The 26,025-nt window shown below is 35.7% G+C and overlaps 2 protein-coding genes across 4 annotated transcripts in view; one reads left to right on the top strand and one right to left on the bottom strand.

Moving 5' to 3' along the window:
- Nucleotides 1-76: 76 nt before the first annotated feature.
- On the bottom strand, nt 77-24,927 carry AIMP1 (aminoacyl tRNA synthetase complex interacting multifunctional protein 1). Of its 2 annotated transcripts, XM_032223825.1 has the most exons (8): nt 24,844-24,927; nt 22,997-23,108; nt 13,960-14,093; nt 10,460-10,573; nt 9,515-9,676; nt 8,852-9,057; nt 6,414-6,582; nt 77-322 (listed from the first exon to the last, which is right to left on the bottom strand). In XM_032223825.1, coding segments are annotated over exons 2-8 (954 nt in total). In that variant the 5' UTR covers nt 22,999-23,108; nt 24,844-24,927; the 3' UTR covers nt 77-155. The 2 variants fall into 2 exon arrangements, with proteins under 2 accessions (XP_032079716.1, XP_032079718.1); XM_032223827.1 differs by lacking the exon at nt 22,997-23,108.
- A 28-nt stretch (nt 24,928-24,955) lies between these two features.
- TBCK (TBC1 domain containing kinase) overlaps nt 24,956-26,025 on the top strand; it is a 92,925-nt gene continuing 91,855 nt past the window's right edge. Inside the window, exon 1 of one of the 2 annotated variants that reach the window (XM_032223824.1) lies at nt 24,956-25,036. The gene's annotated coding sequence lies outside the window, so the exon portion shown is untranslated. The remainder of the gene's footprint in view (nt 25,037-26,025) is intronic. The other variant, XM_032223823.1, reaches the window with a different exon arrangement.

The following is a 26,025-nucleotide window of genomic DNA, read 5'->3' as shown; positions in this document are numbered from 1 at the left end:
ACAGGTTAATAACATCACTCTATACATCATACTATACAGTATGGAATAAGGTTGTAATAAAATAAATGAGACATGGTTTTCAGTGAGGCAATATTTATTTATGTTCATATTTTTCCCTTCAAAATTATCTCAAACTTTTCCAAGCTTGCTTTCATTTATTTGATTCCACTGTTGGCCATCGAAGGAGCCCTGCACACACCTTTCCCTTTCACTTCAAATGGCACTCCTTTGTATGTAGCAATACATTGGTCATTGGTCTGAAGATCAGGTTGGATCTGCTCCCATATTTTCTTCTTGGGATTAAGTTCTTTCTCAGGTTCTCCTTTTTAAAAAAGGAAAAAGGAAGATAAGAAAGTGAAACAAAGAATTTGAACTCATATTCTTTCACAACATAAAGGAATCGATTTATATCAGCAGTTCCCAACCTTTGTGGCTTGGTGGTCCGGTGAGGGGAGAGGGGAACCAGGCCACCATGATGGGCAGGCCAATGTGCATGTGCACGCAGGGCTGATGCACAGACACATATGTGCACAGCATAACTTAATTGTGCAGCCTAGTTGGAAATAGGCCAGGGCCCGGTAGTGCCAGGACTGGGCAGTGAACAAAGGACTGTGCAGTGGACAAAGTTTAAAAAAGATATTTGTTCATCCATCCATCCCAATCTCTTGTGAAACCTTAGTTGAGAAAAATTGAACTTAAACTAATAATATGAGTTGAAAAAAGTCAAAACATTGTGAACTTCCTCTCCTCATCCTTCTTCTCTATAACTAATTATTACAATATACCTGCAGAAACATTATTAACAACAGTTAAAACTGACTTGGCTTCTAGCCAATATATAAAAGAATGGTTTAGAACTGATTTAAAATTCCAGCCGGCAGCAATGAACAGTATCTATGAAAATTAATAATCAACCGTACTTAGATCTGGCAAACTAATTTTATATCATCTTCAAATAGTATCTACAATATAAGATACATTACTTTGGGTTTCTTTTGTCTCACCTTTTTAAAAAATCACTCAAGTATGTTCAAACTGATTAAAAATAAAATAATGCAGCCTTCCACATGTAACCTAGTTATGGGATAATAAGAGTTATGCCTTTTTTGCTGTAAATAATCCTGAGGTTACAGCACAACAGTAGAATAATACAATGCCCAAGAGTAAGATTATGAAAACCATTTAAGTGAGCTAGGTGTTCTGCTTCCCATCAGGAATGTGCAAGACCATGCAGAGTAGCAGTAATGCTTTATTCCTTATTTCCTTAGTACGGGGCTCACACAGCAATCTGTGAACTTACTATAAGTATATCTTCTAAAACAAGGACTTCTTCTACCATCTGAAAGCCCTTGTGTTAGGTACATATTATGTACCTAAACTAAACTAAATCCAGGCATTCTACACATTTGAATTTTATTCATAGCCCATTAGAACAACAGACAACTTAAGTCATCTGTCATGTACTAGATGATATATAGGTTAACAGACAGAGAAATGCTAGTGACTTCCTATTCTTATTTGTAGAACAGGTGGCTAGCAAAGAAAAACTCGCTCAAAGATCTACCTGGCCTATCATTCTGTTCCTACAAATAACCAAACAAATATCTACAAAAAATCCTGAAGTTACACATAAATATTAATAGGTTCTTCCAAGCAGTACTTGCTAGCAAGTACTAGTCTTCAAAGTAATGCCGACTTCCCAATCAAAGACCTTTCTAGCCATTATTTCATTTAGAAACAATAGTTACTGAAGCTATTTTAAAAGGCAGGAACAGATATGCTGCAATACAGGAGGAATATTGTTTTTTATATAAATTCCAAGCCTAATATTTTCCTGGAACCCAAAGATTTAAACAATTTAGCACCTGTAAAGGATAAAAATTACAGCAAGTATAATAGAATTATGTTGGAGAACAACCATTCTGGATGGGAAGAGCGGTCAAATTCTTCAGTTGTAATGTAAGTACAAGAAGGCAAAGTCTGACTCCCTGTTGAATGCTGTTGGATTTTATCTAATGTTCCCCACAGGCAACCTGCCGCTGTGGGAAGATTCCTGTGAAATAGAGGAGTTGAGCAATAGTCACTCTAATTTGTACTCTACATATGTGGGTCTGGTTCTTCACACCTGACAGATTGGTATTCAAATTAACAAATGGTTTTTGAGAAAGAAAAATCAACTAATGACAGATGTTTATACACGAGCATATTATCTGCCCACCCAGTTACCAGTGAACAGAAAGAAATCTCACTTTTATCCTGATTATCTATTAAACACTAGTGCATCTTTGTACTGATCTACTCTGATGTTTCATTAGAAATTTTAAAATGGCACATTTTAAAGGTCAGAGAGGAAGCTGGACGCAACAATAGCAATATGGCCATGGCCATTTTGGATCAAAATGGTTTCTACTATACTATCTGGTGGTTTGAAATCAACTTTTCAGGTTTCTTTGTGGCCTGGGAACAAATGAGAAGTTTCAGTGCATAAGCCATAAATCTCAGACCAACAGGTTATCTTTTAGAGGAGAAAAAATAAGTAACTTAATGGCAATTAAAATGACATCTCCTCACGGTAAAACTTTTCAAATAAAATAAAAGCCTCTTTATGCAAAAGAAAATATATATCAAATCAAAAGAGCAGGCAAGTCTTTAAAATGCAAACATTACAAAACTGAATTTAGTTTTCAAGAATAAATTAAAATCTGGATTTGATTACAGAACAACCTTCTGGGTTCTATTAAAACTTGCTTTGGAATACCCAGGCAAACTCTCCAGGGATCTGTGGCGAGCTTGTATTAGATTAGCACAGGCACCACTTTTAAACATTACCAGAACACCATGGTGTATGCTCCATAAAACCCTCCCTTCTCATCCTTTTCTTTTCAAGAGAGACAAGTCTTCTTCAAGAGAGACTGTCTCTCTTGAAAGACATCTATAAGAAAAATGGAGAGAATTCTTGGGGATAGACATGATATTTTTAAGTGTAGCATTCAAAATACTGTTATTAATAAACATCAATCTATAGTGCTGCTCTGACTAAAGAATCATTAGTAAGTAAACAGCAATTTCCCACCCAATATGGGACAATCTTCCTTCAGCATCTTATCAGAAAGACAAGTCTAAACAAAGTATTTCCGGTGATATAAATGCAGCAACAATAGGTTTTTATTTAAATATAAAAGTTTATTATATTGCTAAGCAAACTACTACTCTGTCATCATTGCAAGAGATGTTATATAATAAGGTGGAGAAATTAGAGAAATGACCAAATATAATGCTATTTTCCAATCTTTAGTATATTGAAGCTTGTTAAAAAAAATAGGGATGCCTTTATTTCATAGCTACCAGATTTGTGAGCATTATTTTTCTTTGGTGCTTTAGAGAGCAGTCTCCTATTTTGCAGCTAAGATATATAGTCTCCAAAGACTAAACTTATCAGAGGTAAGTTATAAATCCTTCATTTGAAACTATTAAAAATCCAGTTATTTCAAATTTCCCATCAAAGAGGAATCCCATTCACAAATTCTGTATCTCTCATAACAAAGTTAATTTGTCATGGCAGCCTCTCAATCATGTATGTAATGCAGTTTGCTAAGTTTGTGCAACAGAAGGAGGGATACAGCATTTCCCCCTGCTTCCTGTCTGTTTATGAAAAACTGGACTTATAAATCGGACTCTTAAAAGACACTTTATAAATCAAAATGGCAATAAAATATAACAAAAAAGGAAACAACAATCCATCAGACTAAAACCACTATAAAAACATATCCAATTGCAACAGGGCCATAATGATCTGTAAAAGGAAATTCACTAACCAGCAGCAGCTCCCAATGTTTTATTTAAAGAGAATGTTTTGTTGAAGAAAAGCAGAAAAAAGGAACAATCATATGCAAGTAGTATGACATTTTCTATAACCTCCTGAAAATGTGATGAAAGTTTCTAGAATCTGATCAAGCATAATTTCAGTGGTGATTATGACAAATCTATTTGTGTGCGCACAGTACTGCACAGTGTGTGGAGGCCCAAAAGATCATAGAAAACCATCTTCAAGTGGAGTTACCAGTGAGTTAATTAACAATTGCTGCTATGCCTTTTGGAGATGGTGATTTGATTGTCTAGGACAGGAGTGTAAAACTTGATTTCATTGAGGGCTGCATCAGGTTGTGTTTGATCTTGGGCAGGGGTGTCTGTGTGGCCAAGGCAGACAGGGCCAGCTTGCCATCACTCATGTCACGGGTGCTTGTGGTGGTCCACGTGCTCTGCCAGCGAAAATGGGCTCCTGAGCTCTGTTTTTGGCTCTAACTGCCTTCTGCAACCCTTTCCAGTGAAAACAAAGCTAATGGGCAGCCCTCCCGAGCTCCATTTTTGATGCAAAGCACCGGAGGTCAGTCCTTCACTGTTTCCAGGGCACCCCATAGGTCAGATCTAAGCACCCCGAGGGCTGGATCCAGCCTTGAGTTTGACACCCCTGGTCTAGGACAATAAATATTCTAGCTACATACTAGCAAACTGTATTATCTTACTTGAAACATACCAGTCTACAAGATGCATGAAATTATTCCCCTACAAACATTGCTAACATTTAAATAAATATAAGTATGAAAATTTATGAAAATTCACTGCAAGAACATAAACTGTCAGCATAAAAGATTGAGGTCAAAGAAACAACAACATACACACACACACACACACACACACACACACACGTACGTTTTGAGGGATACTATCATATCTTTAAGCAACTCTTTTTTTCCACTACTCCATATGCTACGTGATAGGAAAAGTAAGTTTTGTGGCTGTGAAATCTATTGGTTCAGGTTCTGAGGTTACCTACCCCGCCGGATTTTTAAATCTGTCTTAAAATATAACTTCATTTTTATGGAATCCCAACTAATTATAACCAAACATGGCTTGCCCTCCTATACTTTTCTCTCAAGCTCAATTTCAAAGTTAGCGCTACCACTTTTTGGTTAAGAAACTTGCAGAAATGCCTCAAGAGACTATGACTTAATAAAATTCTGTTAGCACTCTTGTCCAGCTGTATATTTTCATTCTTCCTTTTATAGAATTATAACTTCCTCCAAGTTACAATTCTATATAATAACCAATAATGGCTTTGATGGCATTGCACCAATTATCAAGTATACAATGTGCAGACTTCTATATTTTATCATGTAAAAAAATAAGAAAACCTACTTTTATAATATTAAGTCTGGATTTTAGTTTTTTCCCCCTTTTCCACTTCTGCAACTAAGAGAACACTGCTTTCCCTAAAATTAATTCTGGAATAAGGAATAGTTACAAACTTTCTATTTTAAAACTAAAAAAATCTAATCTTATCAGAGGACATGTATTATTTTTCCACTTTTAATTTCATATCATACTGAAAAATAACACATACAATATCTCATAGATAATTCCAAAGTGGTTTTGACATCTGTGTTCTCCTTTTTGGTTGATTCTGCATTAAAGAATTTTTATTTAATCTAGATAAACAACATTGTTTGCCTATACTGTACAGGTAGTCCTCAACTTACAACCACAATTAAGCCCAAAATTTATGTTGCTAAGCAAGACATTTGTTAAGTGAGTTTTGACCCATTTTACAAACTTTCTTCCCAGAGTTATTAAGTGAATCATCGCAGTTCTTAAATTGGTAGCATGTTCATATCACAGTTGTTAAGTGAAACTAGCTTTCCTCATTGACTTTGCTTGACAGGTCACAAAAGGTGACCATGGGAATGCTGCAACGGTCATAAGTGTGAAAAAATGATATCAGTCCCTTTTTTCTGTGCCATTGTAACTTTGAGCAGTCACTAAATGAACTACTGTAAATCTAGGAATACCTGTATCTATTAGAGAAGCAATTATTTTTTTAAAGTTATTTGAGCAAAATTTCTTATTATTGAAAACATTTTTACTAGTTTTATCATCCTTAGAAATGTATTCTACTCTCCCTTTGAAGAGTGGGGGATTTTATATATGATCCACAATTTACATATTGGATTGCAGAAGGTCCAGAACACAAAAATTAAACATACACCTTTAGTAAGTAGATAAAAGAGAGCAGCAAAAGAACAACATTATTCAATACTAACCTCATGAAACACAAGATATGAACTAGTGTGCGACTTTAGATAGATAGCTGGCAAAAAACATACTCCTTAAAACATTTTTCTTTGAGACATGCATAATAACTTGGTACACAATAGTACTCTGTATTACTTCTCTCTTTCTCTGCCTACTTAATAGCATTACCTATTAGTGAACAATCATTCCTAAAATCTTATTTTCATTTTTGTTTAAATTACAGCAGATACGCAACATTTAAAACCACATTATAAATGTTTTCATAATTCATATAAAAAAATTCTCATCAATTTCTGTTCAATCTTCAAGACATTTCTGTTTACCTGAAAAACCTTCAAATGTAATTTTTTCTCCAGGAACAACTCCGTTAGGAGGAAGTATAATTTCCACCTTTTCTGGTGTGCTAGCACACATCAGCATGCCTTGGGACACCACTCCTCTCATTTTTACTGGTTTTAGGTTGCAGAGAAATACAGCCATCCGATTTTGCATCTATATAGAAGTTAAAAGAAAAAAGTGGAATTTAAGGAGGCCTTTTCAGGTTTCTACCAAATGAAGTAGTAAGAAAAGATTAATGCATTTAGAACATGGAGCAAAATATACAAATAAAATTTTTCTTTCTTTCACTAATACAACAATACAATCAAGAAATATCTAATTAAAGGTTAATGGTCCTCTAGCATACTAATGCAATAAGAAGCAATAAAAACTTTAGCATTGTGTCCTGATGTGGTGGATGATGGTTGCAGCAGTATTTTATTTGATTTCCATTTTTAGTTATCAAAAGTCAACTTTTAATTGTTAAATTAAGAATTTTAAATTAATTAAGGAAAATGTAACAAATATGTCAAGTGGTTTACCACTCAGGATAAAATATGTTATGCATATTTACAAATCCCAAATGTCAGGATAGAACAAATGTTTGGAACAAATTAAATTGAAATGGTTGCACATATAATATGCCTTCCAAGACATTCATTTAAACTCTATAGGCTTCTGTTCCAACCCAGTTTTGAAGGAGAGAAAAGAAAAGGTTTTTTTTGATGTGACACCTGGTGACTTCATTTGGACATATAGGTTTTTTGGAATTGCTATGGAAGCATTTTGCCATTGGCTTCTTTTAGGGCATGTTTTCAATTTCCCAACATACAATTTCTAGATGGTCTCATTCATGAATGGAGACCCAACTCTTCTGAGCTTCCCAGCCCAAGCAAGAGGCTGAGGCGACCTCTAGGGAAGAAGAGTACAAAATAAACAAGACAACTGACTCCACCAGTGACAATGCAATCAACAGTTTTGTCCAAGGAAATTAAATTTTAGTACATGGGAATTCTGATCAAAATGCAACAAAATCATAACAATGGCTCAATGAGAAGACATATGATAAAAAAATTAATAAAATTTGCATCAAGCTATAATTTGAGGAAAAACTGATACAAAATCTATAGCTGATTAATAAGTCTCTCAACAATTGTCAAGACATATAAATCTTGTAACAATAAATGTTGAAAACAGCATTTTACCATACATGATTATGAAAAAAAATCAAAAGTAATGGATGAAAATATGCCAAAAATTCCAAAAAATTCTGTAACATTTGAATTAAAACACAAATATTTTATTACATATTATCTGAGAAAATATGTGAAAAATGTAAGATAGTTTATTATGATATATGGTAATAGCAGCAAGAATCAATGTGGTACAATACTGGAAGAGAAACCTTGTAGCTGGGGGAAAATGTTGTCTGTGTGTGTATATGTATGTTTGTGTATATGATTGTACACTATGTATATATTCTTTTGACTAATTTTTATTTTTAATTCATTTTCTAGCATTCCTTTATATCCAGGTTTCTATTTTTGTATTTTTTTCACTTGAACATTTTAACCAATATAAATGCAGAGTGGTTTAGATCACATCCTTTTTAACAAGAAACAATATTCCAGAAATGACCATATTGGATTTAGGTTGCAGATTCTTCACTATATAAGAAAAGCCAAGCATGCTACACCATAAAGTAATGGTGTGCTTGGTATTAGTTAAAGCATGTTTCACATTAGATAATGATCGCAACAGAAACCTGTGAGAAATTAGAACAATAAGTAAAACAAATACTAGTAGAATGCTATGAAAAATACGTTCTTCTGATCCATGAATATTAAGAATAATTTGCTCAGCATATTATAAGGTGGATTCTGACTGCATAACAGAAATTCAGATACAAATTCAGACATTATATGAACAATAAAGGTTAAGATCCTTGTTAGTTTTCTTTACTTCTGGCATAGAAATATAAAACCTTTCCAACTGTAATTGAACAATGTGGGTTTTGGAACGTTTCTAAAAGTACAAACTGGACTACTGAAGATGACTTTTGTTACTGAGGAAGAAATGTAAAATCTTGCCTACCGGCCTTACCAATGTTCAATGTATTACAACTGATCACCAGACTAAGCTTCAACTACAAATATCTAGAAGACAAAAGTAGGGAACTAATGGTAGGGTATGCTACATAGATCTCAGAGGACTACTTGAATCTTCAAACTAGTAGATTTTTTTTGAGATAAGGAAACTATTAAAAAGATATCAAAAGTTTCACTAAGTAAACCACTAAGCCTCAACTTCAAGATCTCAAGATTTTGAGATTTAAGAATTTAACGGGAACATACTATAAATAGTTTTACATAAATGATGAACAATAATAAATAAGAATGTTGATAATGCCTCAAATAAGACATCAGAGATATTTCATTTATACCTCTTCTAAAGGAACATGTTTCACCAAACCGCTGACAACAGTTCTTAGATTTGCTTCTCCAACATCAACTTCCTCAATATAAAGACTATCAGCATCTGGGTGTTTCTTTGCTGTCATAATACAACCAATACGAAGATCAAGCCGAGAAACATCTAAAGGCTTTGAATCATCGTTTGCAGATGACTGCTTTTTTTCTTTCTTTTCTCCTACAAAAAGGAAGGAAACCAAATTAATAAATCCTGATGCAATTCACTTCACAAAACTACCTATTTTTTTTCTTTTTTCATTACAAAAACTCCCTTATGTAAAGTATTAAGAACACTTTCATGACATCAAAACCAAAAACATTGCAATTACATCAACAACTGTAATATAAAGCATAGTGGTAAAAAAAACATAGCTATTATTTACTCTAACAACAAACATGGCATCAAAAATAAATCATTGTTCCTGTTTATCCAGTAATCCCTACAATTCCAAAGCATAGTTGTAAACAAAAAGCATGAAAAATCTTCAAACTGACAAAACAAAGTCCAATTTCCATTTATAGAATGAGGAAAGGATAGTTACAAGCCTGAGAGCAGTTGAGAGAAAAGCAAAGGGTACTAACGTGTAGAGTTGAGTTAGAAAATGAGCCTGCCGAAGTCTCCAATAACATATTACCTTTCTTTTCTGTTTTGTCTTTCTTCTTCTTTTCTTCACTGGGTCCCTTGATTTGTTGTTTAGGATCAGTTAGAGCTTCGGCAGCAGATGATGTTTGAGAGAGATCTTTGGAAAATGAAACTGCAGAAGCCGAGTCACTAGGTGGCACAGATACTTGTTTCACTACAGTTAAACACAAAATATTCATTCCAATTAATTAACATCTTGATTCTGAAATTTAAACTTATTTAAACTTATTTTGTGAAATCTGTTGGAATAAAAGTACATTGTTAATTGAAAAAATATTTTCTTCTATGTACTTTTTAAGCCTTCTGGTATTTTTTTTCATATCATGATAATTAATGGTAAAGAAAATTGCAAAGATCATAACCAAACACAGACAAACTAAAGTGTGAAATCACTGATGTTCATGTGGATATCTTAATCCAGATTTTTTTTAGATGGTTTGATTACAATGAGTTAATAATACAGTTGAGATATAACCATACATTAAAAAGAACCAAAGGATAGAAGTTATAAACTGCATATGTTTATGGATGTTTACTGTATTGTACAAAAAAGATCAGACCTGACCATAACCTTTTTCAACATTTTCAACCTTATCTGCAAGTAAAGTTGTATCAACTTGGTCTTTAAAAACAAACAAAACATTCAAATATTTCAAGTTTGCCAATATAACTTCTGTCTGAGATACTATAATGCAGGCTATTTCTTAACCGTCACCAAAATCTCTTTTGCCAAAGAAGCATAGAAAACACAGTAGCAAATATCTTTCTTTTTCCTCCTGATTTTTTACTTCTCATTCAGATCACATTAAGCAAAAGAAATGCAATTCTGCTGCCCTTCAATGCTCTTTTTAATGTTTTTTTAAAAAATACTGGACCCTACAAAAATAGTCCTCCTATAAATGAGGTATGCTTGCATAAAACAACACAATATTTTTACCTCCATTTCGAATTTCTGCTTGGATCAATTCCTGTTTTAGCACTTCAATTTCTTTCTTAAGTTTAGCATTTTCAACACGTAGTTTCTTCTCTTCCCTCAGAGACGCCTGCAAGACTATAAGAGGCAGAACTCTCATTAGAATCACTGCTGAATTGTTAAAAAAAGGGTTGAGTTTCACTGCTAGGAGCTATATACTGGTAACAGAACACTTGTTTTGAAAACTTCAAGACAATGGAGAAATCTCCTAATTACTTGTACCTTATGTACTTGGATTAAACATTTATATTAAAAATACAGAGTTACACTGGATACATTTACAAGTATGAAAGTTCCCAGAATCATTTACGAATCTATTATGAGTGCTCAAATATCTTATTTGAAAATAGTGTCATGATATAAAAACAAACAAACATAAGCAAAAGTCACGATAATGGAAAATGCAATCAAAAAGTTCCATGTGATTTCCATTAAAGCTTATGGAACAAGGAACAGGTGTCTATAGAGAGATCCTATGGAATGCCTATATCAGCACTCACTCCAGCTTTTCTAAATATTAAAACAGATATTTTACCACCCGGTGTTGTTATTAAAACCCTGCAGTAATACCCCCTGAACGCTGTGTTTTCCAATTAAAGCCATAACATATACAAAAGGGACTCCTTATTCAATTCACACTTCTTCCCTCTTTTCCTTGGCATATATTCTAAGAAATGAACTGTTGTGCTTTGGTTCTGGTGGGAATACAAGCTGGAACAATGTTATATGCCTATTCCAATGGAATGCATAGCTAAACACTTTATTGTTTAAATGTTCTATAACAAGAAACTAGGAGTGGAAAAAAGATGACAGATTCTGGAGATATTATCTCGTAACTATGTGAAAACTGTTGAAAGGTTTCATTTCATATTTGTAAGTAGAAACCTTGTTTATTGACTCTAGGCCATACAATCTCTTAGATCATGAAAAGGACAAAGCTTTAGTATACATGCATTAAATACAAAAGCTTAAAATCCTGAACAATAGAATATAAAAAATATCCATATGGCAACCATAATATTGTTGAACATACAATTTTGGTTTTATTTTGCAAAAAATTCAGAGTAGTCAGACATGTATCTTGATGTAACTTTTTAAAAAATCAGATAAATGGGAGGTCCTAACAACGGAGGTGAAAAAGTAAATTCCCTTCTTCAGGAACTGTAAAGTTGCAAAAAAATATGGAGAATAGCAGAAAAAGCAAATTCAAAATATAAACAAAAATACTAAGTGGGGGCTTGCAAATAAAAAAAGAAAAGGATGCAGATTTTTTCCCCAAATGCTTTTCTAGCAATGGCCATAGAAAGTTGTCTGTATTTATTTATATTTAATCAAATTTGTAGTTTCAGTATCTATATATGTGTATATTACTGTTCTTCCCTGAGTTGCATGCATGTGCATACACTGGGAAGCACAGAATGGACTGCTCATCTCCATTCTGATGTTGCATATCCAGAAGTGGAGGGGGGGGGGGGCAGCTCAGATTGGAAAACCACAATATTTCCAAGCTGCTGCCCAAAAGCCTTTCCCATAGGAAAACAGTAGGGGGTTGAAGGAAGGGGGGAAATATTTTTCTCAGCAGTCTCTAGTTGGGTCTTCTATTTGCCAGCTTCCCTTGCCTAGCTAAATGTTCAATATTCAGAGAGTTATCTGTTGACAGTCCCTTTATATAATTTATTTCTAACATTCCATCAAGTTAGAGAAAATCAAAAATAAATAGAAACCAGGCCAAGTCTCAAGGAAACAGTGCACAAATGGTGACAGGAAAACTCAGAATAAGTTGAGGTTACTGAAGAATGTTAGTGAAGATTACACACACACATACACAAACACACACACACATTACACATAGATATATACATACATACATACATACCCCAACTGCTCAATAAAAATAGCAAAATATTGACCGGTAACCTGGACAAGGCCTACAGATTTTCAAACAGTTCAGACCGGTTTAACAAAAAGTTAATCAGAAGGAACAGGATTGAAATTTGAAATAAATAGATATATGATTACAGAATATGTATTTGGTCTGAATGTGTTTCAGTTTTGAGGATCAAGATGAAGTTTCTAGGATACTAAAGAAACTAACCAAATCCTTAGGAAAAAACTAAGAAACTGATGAGGTGTCAGATTGGAAATGAGTGAATATTGTCCCATCGTAAATAAAAGAAAATCAGCAAACTTCAAACCAATCAGTCTATATTGATAACTAGGAAGATTTTAAAACAGATCATATGTTATTGAAAACAATGTAATAATTAAAGTAGCTTAAATAGATTTGTCAAGAACAAGATATGGGCTAACCTTATCACATGTTTGATTAGATACAGTAACTTCCTTAAGATGGTAAAAATACTGTAGATGTTTGCTGTAATAGTTAAGGTGCTGGCCTAGAAACCAGAAACCTGGGAGCTCTAGGCCTCCCTTAGATATGTAATAATTTGTATTGAACTAACAAAACAAGAGCAAAATTCTAATTGTGGACTAGATGGCAGTTCTTTTCTTAGGGACATAAAATCAAATGCATCATTACCAGGAATATCTGGTTTAGTGGTAATAGGTGGTTTGTTTTTTAAAAAAATCCTTGTTAAAGCAGTTTAAAGACCTAAGTTGGAACCAGGACAATGATGTGGCTGCAAAAAAAAGTCAAATGTAATTTAAGGCTGCATCAAGAGAAAGATAATTTCTGATTCACAGAATATAGTCATTCCACTAAATTCAGCATCAATCTAACTCGATATTTCCGACACAATACGTTTAACCATTATTCACAGAAATTGGAACAACTTAGGGAAAGGCAACAAAGAGGCAAAGGTGCTATCAGTCTATTCACACAGATTGAAAAAGTTGAGTGTGTTTAGCCTTGAGGAAAAAATAAGTGAAGTATAAATATGATATCATTATTTAAAGATCACTAAATGTGTCATATAGAAGGTAAAGACCTCTTCTTTCTTGTTCCAGAATACATGGATGTAAGTTACAGGATAGAAGAATGGATGTAAGCTACGGGAAATCAGATTGTGATTGAATGTTAGAAAAGAATTCATAGCAGCAAAGTCAGTTCAAGACAAAGTCTGTGAATTCACCATTTCATGCAGTCAAGCGGAGGTTAGACAACTATCTATTTAGGATGCTATAATTTGGATTTCTCCACTAAATGAGTGGGACTGAATAACATAAATCATCCTTTCAACTCTATGATTCTATTGACTATAAAACCATAATTTCCCTTCTTATTGTTTTTACAGTTTTAATTCCGGTACCTATTAGCCATAACTATAGAGTTTCTTTAAAAGAGTGCCGCCAAATATACCCCTTGACAGTGGGAAATTAGGTGTTGTTATAGTCTTTTATAGAAAAGCTATTACCTGAAATAGGTAATAAAAATAATTAATTTTAGATTTTACTAACTGATTTAGAATGGATAATTAATAATCTATTTTAATGTTATGTCTTACTGGCTTTTTCTTTCAGAAGAGCAACTTGCTGCTTAAGGTATTCAATAATTTGATCTGCTTCAGCGCCCTTCTGCTCCAGTCTATTCAAAACTGCATTGTTGGCTGCCATTTTCATCAAGGATCGGACTAAAATCCTAGATAAAAGAAACAGGATAATATAAACATGTCATTAATGCAATTATTTCCAACCTTGTTTTGAATAAATAGATTGAACGTAACTAATAACATATTCACTTTTTTCCCTAGAACTCAAAGGTCACATTAACTTGTCACACTGACTTTGCTATGTATAGTCTTTACTTTTACTTTACTTAGTTTACTTTTTAGTTATAAAAAGGACATTTTATCTATCATCTGTAATAACCATGTTTTTTCTATATATAACAATATACATTCCACTTTTAAAGACATAAAAGACAAACTGAGTCAACTGAAATCAAACATTTAAAAGATGGATCGTTTTCCTTGTGAAAAAGTTTTGTGTTCTATGGCAAGCGTTTTCTAAGCTGTAAACCTGTTTGAGATTTTGAATCTTGAAATAACGGAAATAGTTATTAGTAAGGCTATACATACGCACACTTGCATACACCAATTTCTCTTACCAGTTCTTTCTGAAATATTCTATCAAATTCATCTTCTGAAGCCAAATTTTACCCTTTTACTAATTTTCATTGACCATACTAAGCACTTGACTTATACAGATTTCTGGTGGAGTAAACAATAGCAAGAATGACAGGCAAATAAGGATTGCTTCTTTTCTAACAATTGCTTCACTACAATTTCTTCTATTCCAGACATTTCCAGCATAGTTTTTTTTCTGGATATATTTTCAAAACTCAGCATCTTAAAAGATTCAGGTTAAGGAAGGTCATTGTACAATGTCTTCTCATGTTATGTTCTCTCCAAGACTACTATGCTTCTGTTGATTTTCATCAAACATAGGAATATCACTTATTTTCTTCCTTCCATAACGCATATTTTTATTTAGTCTCATCATAACACATAATTAATCATGGCACAGATCCAAAGTTACAACTACTGTAGGTCTCTCTTTCATTTCTCTTCTCATGGTTTATTTTGGTTAATTTAACCCTAAATTCAAACTCTGAGACTAGCAAACAAATCTATAAACTAGTTATTTTTATTAGCTTATACCCCACTTCAATTTAATCAGATTTTGCTTAAATATCCATGAAATATTTGAATTCATGTGGCTAGCTGATCTGATTCTTCCCCACTACAGATTCTTCCCCACTACAGAATTAAGATTTTATATTTTACTGCAAAAATCTGTAGGATATATTAATACATTCATTATTAGCTCTGCCATTCCAATATTCACCTGTATGCCATTATAATCATTGATGAATATGACTGGGAAATGTCCAGGAATGGAGAACATACAGAAATATATAGTGTCAGTTAATATTACTATTTAATTGAGACTCACTAAAATGAGTGAGCTGTGTATGGCAGTATTTGGATCTATACAGTATTTTATTTATGTCTTTTAGGTTTGGTATTGTTTTTATCTTTTTACGATTGTGAATGCACAGATATATCCTGTGGTAAGATGGCTGGCCAATAAATTTTACAAATGAAAAATGAATAAATAAAACTAGCGAGAAAATTTAATTATTTATTTAACTGTTTACATGGGCAAACATGAAAAAATACAGAATGCTTCTACAACCATTACATTCACAAAGCACTTATTAATCCACTCTAAGGTATTAAAAATACACACTATTCCTTAGTACTGCTTCTATCTGTTTATTTAGGATTAATTTAACTAATTTATCAATTTGTTCTGAGGCCCTTTGTATAATGGGTGCCAGAAAAAATTCAATAAATGTAAATCAATCAATTCACTTATGAATAATTACAAGAACTTGTAACTGAATACACAGTAGGCACTGCATTCTTAATCATTAAGCAAACTTCTTTGGTTGACCAAACTCTTAGTCTAACATATGCTGAAGATAGCATGTATTATTATCTACAGGTCCATTCTAAGTTAATAGAATATAAAACCCTGAATAAATAGGACTTTTATTAACACACTGCTCGATATCAAGCATATTTAAGAAGTAAAGTTCCCAATATCCAGATGACTTTAGTAGGTTAATGAAAATTGCAGAAGTATCTGAAAATGGCAATTCATTTCAATATTTTTGGCAAATTTCCTAGGAATCAGGGACGATAAAATTCACAGAATTGGATCTTCAATTTACTTTAGAATGACTCTTAAGTATAGATGTTAAATATATATATATATCATACATCATAGGTCTCCTAGAGCAGGTGGCAAGCCCCTGTTCAATTCTGATCTGAACCAGAGCTGGATTTGGTTAGCATCTGTGTGGGAAATCACCAGGAAATCCTGGAACCATGGAGAAGTCAATAAAACATCAAGACAACAATGGCAAACTGTTTCCATATTACTGCCAAGAAAACAACTTGAAAATGTACAGGGAGTTCACTGGGGATCAAGTTTAATCTGAAAGACATTTTACTTTTTCCTTCAATCAACAGAAATCTCCTCTCTTCCTCCCCCCTCCCTCTGTCTCAAGTTTCTTTTGATAAACATCAATTTGGATTAGACACAAGGCATACCAAATCCAGTATTCTGGCAATATCCAAGATTCTGTGGACAGATTCCTGTTTTGATTCTTTTACCTTCCCTTCAACAGCAGAGACACTCTCTGATCCCAAAGTTCTCTAACTCACAAGAAGGAAGTATTTTTAGGATGTTCCTATTATTTGAGACAACAGTCTGCTCCTTTTGAAATTACTCAGGTGACTATGGATAATCCATAAGCAAGAAATAAGCAAGCAGCAATCCTGCTCCATATATACAGTATATACTTAAACTGTCTAGCTAACTATACAGAAAAAAAAGGATCTTAGCCATGAAGATTTTAGGCTTTTTCAACACCAGGAATGGACTTAGACAAAGGTTCAACAGAGAGAGTTTTCATAAAGTGACCCACAGCTGCATAAGTTGGCTCCAGGGTCTTTGGGGAACTGAAGGCTGCAGAAAGCATAAAATACTGGCAAAGTTACCTCCACCAGAAGCAGCTTTCTGTAAACAGAATTCTCCTTATTACCTCTCTGAATCCAATCACGCACATTTAAAGAACTTGAAGCTCATTACAAAAAGTAGTTACTATCCCACTGTAGAACCTCTATGCAAAAGGAAGACATCTAGTATTCCACAAAAACATTTCACTAAACATTTAATAGCTCTGGCACTCTCTATAGCTTTGGCACAAATTCAAATTTTTTAACCATTGCCTGGTCTTTGCTTTTGGCTTTTTATATTTCAACAGTTGCAAGTTATCAACTGTTGTCATGAGCAGGCCATGCCCACCCCAGCTCTGTGAAGGCAAAAAAGTCGCAATACGAGATACCAACATGATGCGGCGAGTTTGATACCCATGCCCTATACCGATTCAGACAAATTGTTATCCAATCTCTTCTTTAAAACTTCCAGCATTGGAGCATTCACAACTTCTGGAGGCAAGCTGTTCTACTGATTAATTGTTCTAACTGTCAGGAAATTTCTCCTTAGTTCTAAGTCTGAGCGGTGAGTGCCGCCACGTGTGCACTGGACCCGTGCCCCTCCTGGCTGGTCGCGAACAGCAAGGAGGTGATGCGGACCTGGATCCAGGCGATGGTGAATGCCTCCCTTCGGGAGGGTTTCTTTCTGCCGGCACTGAAGACAGCAGTGGTGAGACCCCTCCTGAAGAAGCCATCTCTGGATCCAGCCATTTTGAATAACTACCATCCAGTCTCCAACCTCCCCTTTATTGGGAAGGTTGTTGAGAAAGTGGTAGCCTCTCAGCTCCGACGGTCCTTGGATGAAGCCGATTATCTGGATCCCTTTCAGTCTGGATTCACGCCTGGATTCAGCACGGAAACCGCTTTGGTCGCACTGACCGATGACCTCTGGAGAGCCATGGATGGAGGCCATCCCTCCATCCTAGTGCTTCTTGACCTCTCAGCGGCCTTCGATACCATCGACCACAGTATCCTTCTGCGACGGTTACGAGAGGTGGGGGTGGGAGACACCGTTTTTTGGTGGTTCTCCTACCTCTCGGACAGGTCGCAGTCAGTGTTGGTCGGGGGGCAGAGGTCGACCCCTAGGCCCCTGAAATATGGGGTCCCACAGGGTTCGGTCCTATCCCCCCTCCTGTTTAACATCTACATGAAGCCGTTGGGTGAGATGATTCGGCGGCACGGGATAAAATACCATCAGTATGCTGACGATACCCAGCTGTATCTGTCCGCCCCGTGCCAACTCAGTGAAGCGGTTGACATGATGTGCCAGTGCCTGGAGACTGTCAGGGTCTGGATGGGGGTTAACAAGCTTGCGCTCAATCCAGACAAGACCGAGTGGCTGTTGTGTTTCCCTCCCAAAAATTTGGTTAGTATTCCATCACTCAGGCTGGGGGGTGAAATTCTACACCCCTCAGACAGGGTTCGCAGGGTTTGGGAGTCCTCCTGGACCCACAGCTGACCTTAGAACACCATTTGTCGGCTGTGACCAGGGGGGCATTTGCCCAGGTTCGCCTGGTGCACTAATTGTGTCCCTACCTGAACCGGGAGGCACTCGCAACAGTCACTCACGTCCTCGTGACCTCAAGACTGGACTACTGCAATGCACTCTACATGGGGCTGCCCTTGAAGAGCATTTGGAGACTTCAACTTGTCCAGAATGCAGCCACGCGAACGATCGTGGGTGCACCTTGGTACACCCACGTTACACCTATCCTCCGCGAGCTGCACTGGTTACCGATCAGTCTCCGGATACGCTTCAATGTGCTAGTCGTTACTTATAAAGCCCTATATGGTATTGGACCTGGGTACTTGAGAGACCGCCTGCTGCCAATTACCTCCCAAAGACCCATTAGATCACACAGGGCCGGCCTCCTCCGGGTTCCGTCTACTAGCCAATGTCATCTGGCTACCACCCGGGGGAGGGCCTTCTCTGTGGCAGCTCCGGCCCTTTGGAACAAACTGCCCGCAGAGATTCGGACCCTCACCTCTCTCCAGGCCTTCCGAAAAGCCGTTAAAACCTGGCTGCGTCAGCAGGCCTGGGGTTGATGAGTTCCCTTCCCCCCTCGATCTGTGTGGCTGTTGGTTGTTTTTAAATGCCTGTATTTGTAGTTTTTGTGTTCCCCTTTCCCTCCTTGGGTTTGTGCGCCGCCCTGAGTCCCGCTGGGAATAGGGTGGCATATAAATAAAATGAAACCTAAACCTAAACCTAAACCTAACCTAAGTTGCTTCTCTCGTTTAGTTTCCACCCATTGCTTCTTGTCCTGCTCTCAGGTGCTTTGGAGAATAGCTTGACTCCCTCTTCTTTGTGAAAGCCCCTGAGATATTGGAACACTGCTATCATGTCTTCCCTAGTCCTTCTTTTCATTAAACTAGACATAGCCAATTCCAGCAACTGTTATTTCATTGATATTTCGTTAAAGCTTACACCTTTTCCATGAATCAACAGCAGAAAAACAATGAAAAATAGTATGACTCTTTTATAATAAAATGTTGACTTTTGAAGAGAAACAATACAAAACCAAAAGATAAAGATGATGTTAAGCTGGTATAGATTTAACATACCCATATTTTTTAAGTGGAAAAAATGTTTTCTTGCAAAGATCTTACTAAATTGTCTTCAAATATTCTTACCCGAAAATATGCTTACCCAAAGAATATGAACTCTATAAAATTCAGGAGGAAAATATTTGTTTTTTTATAGGATTACTTTCGCACAAAAATAGGGGTGGGAAAAATAAAGGATGATGAGAATATACCCTGATAGTTTTAATGATATATAAAATATGAAAAAGAATGCCCTCACAGCTTTCTGTATTTAGATGCAGAACAGTTAAAAATAAAAGAAATGAAGGGGTGAACAACTACATCTTTATGTAGAGAAAAGTCATTTTTGAACTCCATGGAAAGAATACAAAGAAAATATCATAGAACAAGAAACTAACATTAAAACTGCTAATTCAGACAGAATGTCATGTAGCAAAATGGGTATCCTAAGGTTTGATTCCCATCCACTGCTTTTTCCTAGAAATGTCAAGGACTAGTAATTTTGCTCAAACTAATGATGTTGGGAATCATTAGTTTGAGCAAGATTACTATTCCATTGTCTCTCAGAATTGTAATCAATGGACACTGCTGCCTTGGTGTCTTCATGAGAAGCAACTATCTGAAACACTTGTGGGTGATGTGGAATCATCTCCTTCTCCAGAGAGGAATTACAAAGGGTTCTTTATTCCACCATGATTGTTGGCTCCACTTTAGTTCAGTTCACCATTTCTACCCCAGAAGCTGTATTATACAAATCATATTTTTGTTATAAATTGATCTATAAAAATTCTTAATTTTAATGATTATAGTATAGTCTGTGTAAGGTAAGGCATTGCCTCTTCTTCAACTTCCCTGACCCACTATCTCTCTTCCATCTCTTCTCCGTTGGTCGCCAAGTACAAGTAGTCCTTGACTTATGACCACAGTTGAGCCCAAATTTTCTATTGTTAAATAAAACATTTGTTAAGAGAGTTTTGCCCCATTTTATGACCCTTCTTGCCACAGTTGTGAAGTGAGTCACTGCAGTTGATAAGTTAGTAACGGGGTAGCATGGAGAGCAGTTGCCTATAAAGTCGCCAAGAGTCAGACATGATTAAATGGTTAAACCAATCAACATCTTGATCAAACTTCCTTCTTTCTACTTCCTAAGCACTTTCAAAAATTGCTTGTTTATTGCTTTTCAGCTTTTAGGAACCATTAAACCGACAAGTCTGAAAACACCACATATATTTTCTTCAACTCTTAGCCAAAGAGGTTGTATAAATTTAAATTTAAGGACTTAAATTTTTTTTGATGGGATCAAAATGGTGATTAGAACATTGATTTGGGTCAATAGAATAAGGGCCCAGATGGATTTAAAATGAGATATTGGAATTAATTATAAGAATTTTTTGTAATAAAATATTTTTTTTTAATTCTTAAGAACATGATAAGATGGGACATTATAAGGAAGGAACTAAAGATTACAATTAAAGAATATTTAAATTGTACTACTACAGAAAGGAGAAAAATATTTATTTTTTAACAATGAACGCAGTGGATGATATCACTATCTCCCTCTATAGATAAGATGTTATGGAAAGGAACAAGTTTTACCATACAAGAATGAGACAGAACTGAAAGTGGATTTAAAAATGACAAGCTATTAGAATTGTAGATGCTACACTTGACATGCAAAAGAAAGACACTCATGTCTTAATAATTAAAAGGGATGTAGAAATAAACCGAGAGAGGGATCTGGATAGTTTTTCTATATTGGAGATACAAACAAGTTAATCCTTTAAAGAATATTGTGAGAAAAGACAAAGAAAAAAAAAGGAAATCAAGTTCTAGAATATTATTTGAAGGGACTAAAAATTAAGATTGCTAAAAGTAAAAAGAAGCAATATTAAGGTGGTTCATTTATTCAAGGTTAAAATGGATACGTTAGCTCTAGGACTGAATTGACAACGTTTTAAGGATTTGTTTATAGGCAAGAGCTTAGATATGGGAAGAAAAGATCATTGTCTTTAATGAGAAGACAATAAGTTATCAAAATTGAATATATTTGTTATAATGAAGTCATTTTTAAATATTTCTTTTTTTTACTATACAGTTTTCTTTACAGTATATCTAAGTATTATTTTTCTTTTATAATTTTTAATATTACTATTAAAAAGTAACTCAAATAAAATATCAATAGCATAACGATAGAGCAAAAAGTACCTATATAAGCAATCCAAATTATATATAATACATTTTGCAAAGCATTTTATAGTGCAAGGAGTGTTATAAATTAAATATTCAGGTTTTTTTTTCCAAAATGTCTGCAATTCCAAAATTCTCTGCAATTCTAAAAAAAAAAAAAAGCCTATTTTCATGCCCTTCCAAATATTAGCAAAGCACTTACACTAAATGGAAAAAAGACAAGCGAGCCAGCACATAACTCTAAGTACCATATTTTTCAGAATATAAGACGCACCTCTTTCCCTCAAAAAAGAGGATGAAAACCTGAGTTCATCTTATACACCGAATACAGCATTTTTGGCCTCCCAAAACCCTGCCCCCTTCACCAAAATGGTCGTGCATAGTCTTTAGGAGGCTTTCAGAGTGCTCCTAGGGGCTGGGGAGGGCAGAAATGAGTGAAAAACTGGCCCAGCCCCCAGGAGCACTCTATAAGCCTCCTAAAGGCTATGCATGCCCTTTTTTGACAAAAAAACAGGCCCTATTTTGTGAAAAATGGTCCATTTTGGGGAGGTTTGCAGAGTGCAAAAACTTTTTTTTAATTTGCCTCTTCAAAATCTTGATGCGTCTTATACTCTGAAAAATACAGTAATTGATTTGTCAAGGATCTCATTTATTGAACATAAGGAAGGTGTATGTTCAAAGTATTCTACTAAACTATTTCACTATAGCCACATAGTGGAAGGACTAGAAATAAAAAGAGAAAAGCTTTAATAATCTTAGAATCACTTATAGTAAAACTTTCATAAGGAGAATTAAATTAGATTTTAGTTAATATTTCTATATTCTATAAAAGTATAGAAATGAGCAGCAGAGAAATTTGATAAATACATTTAATAAAATATAGCTCACTCTGACATCTATTATTAGAACTGACTTCAGCCATTTATCAAAAATGTCTTTGACTTCTTCCCTTCAATATGAAGCTTAGCTTGAAGATGTCTTACTGAGAGAAAAATACTTTCCTGAACTGGATAAACAGTTTAGAGGGTAGTGATGAAGGAACTACTGGTAATATAAAAAAATAATCAAGCACTGATTTCAGCACCCTCTTCCATCTTTTATTAAAGCTCTGTTCATATAATGATATACTGGCCTTAGATCCTTATTTTGCACATCCGTATCTTATTTCCTTCACAGTAATACAAATATCCTTCCATTTGATGCAAAAGAATGTATTAGGCTACCAAATGTTAGTTTCACTCACATTTAACAGGTACTGCCAGAGAAGAGATTCAAACTGCATTCAAAGGTTCAGTGGAAGATACGACCCTCAACTCTACTTCCTCTTCCCCACCAAATTTGTCTTTTGTGAGCACCTGATATTAGGAGAGGCAGAGTTAACCATGCAAATATCCCTTGACAGCATTAAAACAGGCCTTGAAAATGCACGTGCACTATCATATTGACCAATCCTTTTTTCCTTTAAGAATTAGGCTGCATTAAAGACCAAGGGTGGTAAGCCAGTGCAATGAACAGTGACATCTGTACAGACAAAAGAAAAAGAATGCAAACGAGATCTTAAAGGCACACATATTGAATTTAGTATACATAGGATAGAATTAGGCAAGTTCAGGTGTAAATAGATTAATGAAGTAAAGATAAAGTAAATATACATACACAGGCACATTCATTCATTTTAGTAAGTTTACAGCCATCTAACTGGAAAATCAGCTATCAGAAAACCAAATTATCTTATGTCACCAAGAACATCAATTGCCACAAGCCAAGAGTTATGAATGAACACTTCCAAAGCAAAAGTTCTAAAGCTAAGAGATATTTTATTAAAATATTTTTTATTTTATTAAAATAAAATAGGACCCTAAACGTGTTGAAACAGAGTTGCTGCATTAAAAAGGTGAATATTCTAACATTTTAAAAGAGCAACACTCTTTAAGGTGAGCTTTTATGACTGAATCTATGCATATAGTATGTTCATTACAGCTGCCTGAAGAAAAAAAAACTTCTTGTATAGGGTTATTATTTCATATCTAGGCCAATAACTAGAAGCAGCTCTCAAAGTAGTAAGAAGTCTTCCCCCCCCCCAAAATAAACAAACACCCAGTTTCCAATGTACTGAACTGAAGGCCATCTAAATGAATCCTGTGCTTTCTAGCATTAAATTTCTATGGAGATTTCCAGTCATTCCATGGTAGTCCCAAAGGTGCTTTCCTAAGAGGCAATTGGACTTTCTGGTTTTTCTTTTGAAGAGGTTTCGCTTGTCATCCAAGAAACTTCTCCACTTTCCTTCCAAAGGTCATGTATGGAAAGCGGAAGAAAAATCTTAAAACAGAAAGCCCTAGCATGAAACTTTCCTTTCCTCCCTTCTCCTTATCTGTATATCATCTTATCTGTGTGGGTTGGCCTGAGCAGGGAGAGGGGGGAAAAAAACCTGAGGTAAAACTGCAACAAGAGAAGGCAAGGAAGAAAATGAAGCAACAAGTTCAGGAATATATCGCTACTCCTCCCTCCCCCACCCCCAGAACCAAAAACTTACTATTTATTATTCTCTCAAGGCATTCGCGGGATTCTTGACAGCTTCGACCTCCCCCCCCCATTCTCCAACTCCTCCTCTCCTCTCCTTACAGCACAGACTTTTTTTAGACATTCCCTGAATACCTATGTTTCCCCAGTTCCACAGATGCCAAGAAATAGCAACACAATAAATAAATAAATAAATAAATAAATAAATAAATAAATAAATAAATAAATAGCGAGAGTTTGAATTACTGCGTATAGATATTCCTGTCATCCACACACTCCTTTTACGGGCTCTGCCCACCCACCCACTCGTTTCTTCCCAGCTATTATCAAGAGGAAATTCCACTCTCCCCCCGCCACCCCCGAATCTACAAGCCTGACTTTGTACCCAAAAGCAATGGACGGGCCCCATCAGAGCTCCCCGCTGAGCGACACCCCTTAGGAGAAAAAAAAAAAACCCCAGAAATCCAGGCACGCGCCCCATCCTTAACGGTAAAAGGTCACCCGGCCACCCTTCGCTAATCTAAACACTCCCCCCCCCATCCAATCCAACACATACCGCATCTCACTTACCCGTTTTATCCTACTTTTGCAAGCAGAAGCTGGGATAGACGGTTACGCGCAGGCGCCGACCACGGGGAGGCCGAGGAATGCCATGCGCGGCGCGTGCGCAACCGCGCTCATTCCTCGCTTTGGCCAGCCAGGCCTTTTTGAGGGCGGAGTCGGGAGGAAGGAAGGAGGATCAGCTGGGGGAGCAGAAGGATCGGTAGGCTGGGCGGGAGGGTTGGTGGGGAGGGTTGCTTTTGCATTTTTTGAGGGGGGAGAGGGGGGAGTGTGAGCCGGGGACCGCGTTTTTACGTGCGTCTCCTTGCATGGGCCGGGCCCCCGGAGGTGTAAGAGTATAGCTTTGTTCGCACGGTTACTCAAGCACATTGGATGCAAGCATTGTGTGTTGGGTGAACCCAAGTCGTTTATCAATTTTTAATAGAATAACAAAATTGGAAGGGACCTTGGAGGTCTTCTAGTCCAACCCCTTGCTCAGGTTGGAGACCTTGTACCATTCCGGACAAAATGATTGTCCCAATTTCTTCTTAAGAGCCTCCAGTGTTTGGAGCGCCAAGAACTTCTTGTGGCAAGCCATTCCACTGATTAATTACCAGAATAACAGAGTTAGAAAGGACCTTGGAGGTCTTGTAGTAGTCCAATCCCCTGCTCAAGCAGGACACCATTTCAGATAAGTGACTGTCCAATCTCTTCTTAAAACCCTCCAGTGAAAGGCCGTTTTTTTTTTAACTATGATTCACATGTAAACTGTTCAATTTGAAAAGGGAAATGAAACCACTGTATTTGCTGATTTCAATTATTCTGCAAAAACAGAATTGTTGGCCGAGTCTTTTAAAACCAGACATATAAATGGTCCTTGTTGACAGATAATGATAGAGATTCATTGTTATGAGCTGCTTATGAGCAACACAGTACTATCTGATATGCTTGATTATTCTTCCATCGATTGTTTGCTATGTTAGATTACACTCTTCCATTTTTACATGGCATGTTGATTGAAGTGATGGGTAATTGCAGACCAACATAAAGCAAAGCAGTGGATAGGAAAAATACACTTAATTGTGAATGTTGATTGTATCATTCACTATTCTGTTTAAAAGAGTAATCAAATCCTAATTGATTTGGGAAATAGAACTATAGTAAAGGGTAAGGGAAATGGAAATGCATCATTAGATGCACAAGGAAGTAAAA

Source organism: Thamnophis elegans, chromosome 9 (genome assembly GCF_009769535.1).
Source record: "Thamnophis elegans isolate rThaEle1 chromosome 9, rThaEle1.pri, whole genome shotgun sequence".
Classification (NCBI taxonomy): domain Eukaryota; kingdom Metazoa; phylum Chordata; class Lepidosauria; order Squamata; family Colubridae; genus Thamnophis; species Thamnophis elegans.
Note: the sequence above shows the minus strand (reverse complement) of the source record. Positions and strands in the feature narration are given on the sequence as shown.